The 3,091-nt window shown below is 58.0% G+C and overlaps 1 protein-coding gene across 1 annotated transcript; it reads right to left on the bottom strand.

Annotated features, from left to right (window-relative positions):
• Positions 1-2,513: 2,513 nt before the first annotated feature.
• VDBG_00455 (predicted protein) lies at positions 2,514-2,885 on the bottom strand (the record flags this gene model as incomplete). Its single annotated transcript, XM_003008728.1, has 1 exon — positions 2,514-2,885. The coding sequence occupies one exon, from the start codon at positions 2,883-2,885 to the stop codon at positions 2,514-2,516; it is 372 nt and encodes a 123-aa protein (XP_003008774.1).
• Between the last annotated feature and the right edge of the window lie 206 nt (positions 2,886-3,091).

The following is a 3,091-nucleotide window of genomic DNA, read 5'->3' as shown; positions in this document are numbered from 1 at the left end:
CAGGTTTTAGTTGTAATTATGGGAACGGAAAACTCAAGGTGCAATCTCGAGGAAGAGTGAGAGGAAAGAAAAGAAAGAAAGGAAGCTGAAGATCTCGAGAAGATAGAGAAAGGAGAGAGGTGTTGCTGTGAAGAACAAGGCTCAACATCTGGAAGACTCGAGGTGCCCTGCTTCTTATACCAGAGCAATCTTCGACCCAAGGCTCAGCGAGCCGGACACGGCAAAGGTGAAGACGACAATGGTGCTCTGCCCATGCGGCTGCGCGCCGTTGATGGCCCCCGTTCGAGATAGACGACCGCCGCCAGGATGCCGTGGAACATGGCTACCTTCGCTCAGAGGCGGAAGGCCTTCCTGCGGTCCCGAGTGCCATGCTGCGAGCGTGAAAGAAAAGGGCCAGGCCCATGAACATGGCCCACCAAACCGTGGCCAGGGAGGCCCACAGCCCACGCCGACGAGAGACGATGCGCCATGTGCGATGCCAGATAGACGAGAGACGATGCCTAGGCTGACGATGCCTGGACAGACGACGCCCCGCACAGCCCCCCCCCCCCATCATCTACCCGAAGGGCAGATCCCATTAAGCAGCAACACGGCCATGCGTCGATCCAGATCCAGATGGCAACCCCTTCTTGCCCCCTCCCCGCCAGCCGCAGAGGCCATTGTATCGCCCACAGCCGCAATCAACCTCGATCTCGCGACCAGCGTTGACCCCCGGTTCGTAGATCTCCACTCCATTTTCATGGCATCTGGAAGCTGAGAAGCCTTTGTGAATTGAGAGGTAACGCAGGCAACGAGCGCAGGGGTGGCACGGTGTCGTCCGAGATCCCGTCCTTGGAGCATAGCTCACCACACGACAAAACGTCTCAATGCAACGCCTTCCCCTCCACACAAGCTCATCAACCTCCAACAACCAGCATCTGGCTAGCACCCCCACACGGCCGACTCACACGATCGCCCCCGCCGCAGATTCATTGCCAGCCAGCCAGCCTTCTGTTTTTTCTCTTGAGGTCTCTTCGTCTCCCAAAGATGGAAAAGGGCAAGCAAGCCAGAGACTATGCACGCGGCAATCGACCCTGACTAGCGTGCCGTTTCATGATCCCAAGCTTTGTTGGGGGGGGGGGGGTGGTGCCCGAAAGTGCGGCGAGGACAGACCAATTTCTATTCTCCCCGAGACAGTCCTGCGTGCACCAGCACCCGACTATTCTTTTTTCCATCCGTTCCGGTGTCGGTGTGGGCAGTCTCACACGCACACACATACACCCAAGCACCCCACCCCCCCCTCTCTCGGTGCGTGTTTCTTATTTACTTGTGGGCGACAGTGTAGAATTCCAGAGCTCCCGGGTTTCCCAGACGACCGCGGGTCCACGCTTGAGACCGGATGTCGGGCATGATGACACTCGTCCGCACGAGAACTGAGAGACGACGGCCGTCTGATGTGTGTGTCAGTCATGCCATGCGCCCATCTCTCCCTTCCTGTCATTGATCAACATGATGAGCGAGCGAGAGACCAAGGAAAAGCTTGGTAAAAATTGTCACTCACTTTCTCAGCTCGCCAGCTGCTCGTCTTGGGTTATCGGATGAAAAAGTTTGTGTCTGATTGATCCGATTCGTCGTCATCAGGTTGGTTGGCACTCAAACTTGAGACGGAGGAAATGCGAGACGATTAGTCGCGACCGAGAGAACATTGTCGACCTCCACCGGCCTGTATCGCACGTCAGATAGACAGAGACACCACCTAATAACAGTCGCGAAAACAACCTCGATTAAGTATATGAGAAAAAAAAAAGACGAGCCGCCTCTCATGTTGCATCCCACATTGCAGTCGGAAAACCTCATGACCATTCATCCGTCCATTCTTCCAATTCCTGTACAGCCGCAGCCGCACAGTGACCTCCCTTTGCCCCTTGGGCCTTTTACCTGCCTCGCCCACTTCTCTCCTTCTACCTCTCCTCTCGAACTCTTTGCGGTGGAAAGCGGAAAATCAAGAAAACAGGGGGGAATCATAAAAACGAGACGACGAATGACCAAGCCGTAGCATAATTATGCGCGAGTGTGTGTGTGTGTGTGTGAATGTGTTGTGTTGTGTTTTTGTGTTCGCACAAGCCAAGACGTAGATGAGGCGTGGCCTTTCCTCACTCCGGAGACAAAACTTCACAACCAATCTAATCCTTCGAGTGCACCTTGCTCTTGAGCTTGCCGATGAAGGCGCTGAGGCGGTTCTTCTTCTTCTGCTCAGTGCCCTTCTGGCTGCTGGTGCTGGGCGTCGTAGTCGAGCCAGATGCCTCAGCCTTGGCGGGCGTGGCGGGAGACTCCTGTGTCGTCTGCTTCACGGGCTCGGCCGGCGCAGCGGCATTGGCGCCGTTGGGAAGAAATCTCGCCCTCCTTCGTCGGGACAGGCTTGGTCTCCTCGGCCTTGTCCTCCACAGCGGCCGTCTCAGTCTTGGCCTCGGTAGCGGGCGCAACAGACTCAGGTTCGGACTTGACGGCGGCCGACGTGGTAGACGGACCGTCGGTCACAACGGGGGGCGCGGCGGTGTGCAGAGCGGGGTTGCTGGCGGCGGGGACATCTCAACCTTGGGAGCAGATGGGGTGATGGCGGCAGGTGCGGCAACGGCAGCAGCAGCGTCTTGCTTGACCTCCTCGGTGACCAGAACAGGGGCGGCACCGACGGCAGGATCAGTCTTGACCTCCTCCGTCTTCGACTTGTCCTCGCCGATGGGGGGGAACGGCCTTGACCTCCTGCAGCAGCTCGGACTTCGACGGCAGCCCTTGTCCCTGAACGGCAGAGGGTGCTGGGCGGCAGCCCTCGGGGGGCCTTGCCGGCCTCGATGATGGACTCCTTTGACCTCGCTGGGGACAGTGGGGGCGACCTTCCTGGGGAACATCCTCCCTGGGCCTGGTTCTTGATCGGCCTCCTGGCACCGATTCGGGGAAGTTTTTTCTTGTACACCTTCGGGGAGGTTTTGGCGGCACCCCCCGCGGGTGTGGGTGGAAGGTTTGGTTTGGTGGCGTCGGGGGCCCGTTTCAAATGGCCCAAAATGGGGGCGGGCTCGGCCTTGGCAATTGATGGGGTCTTTTCTCAGCACGGGCA

This window comes from Verticillium alfalfae, genomic scaffold (genome assembly GCF_000150825.1).
Source record: "Verticillium alfalfae VaMs.102 supercont1.1 genomic scaffold, whole genome shotgun sequence".
NCBI lineage: Eukaryota > Fungi > Ascomycota > Sordariomycetes > Glomerellales > Plectosphaerellaceae > Verticillium > Verticillium alfalfae.
Note: the sequence above shows the minus strand (reverse complement) of the source record. Positions and strands in the feature narration are given on the sequence as shown.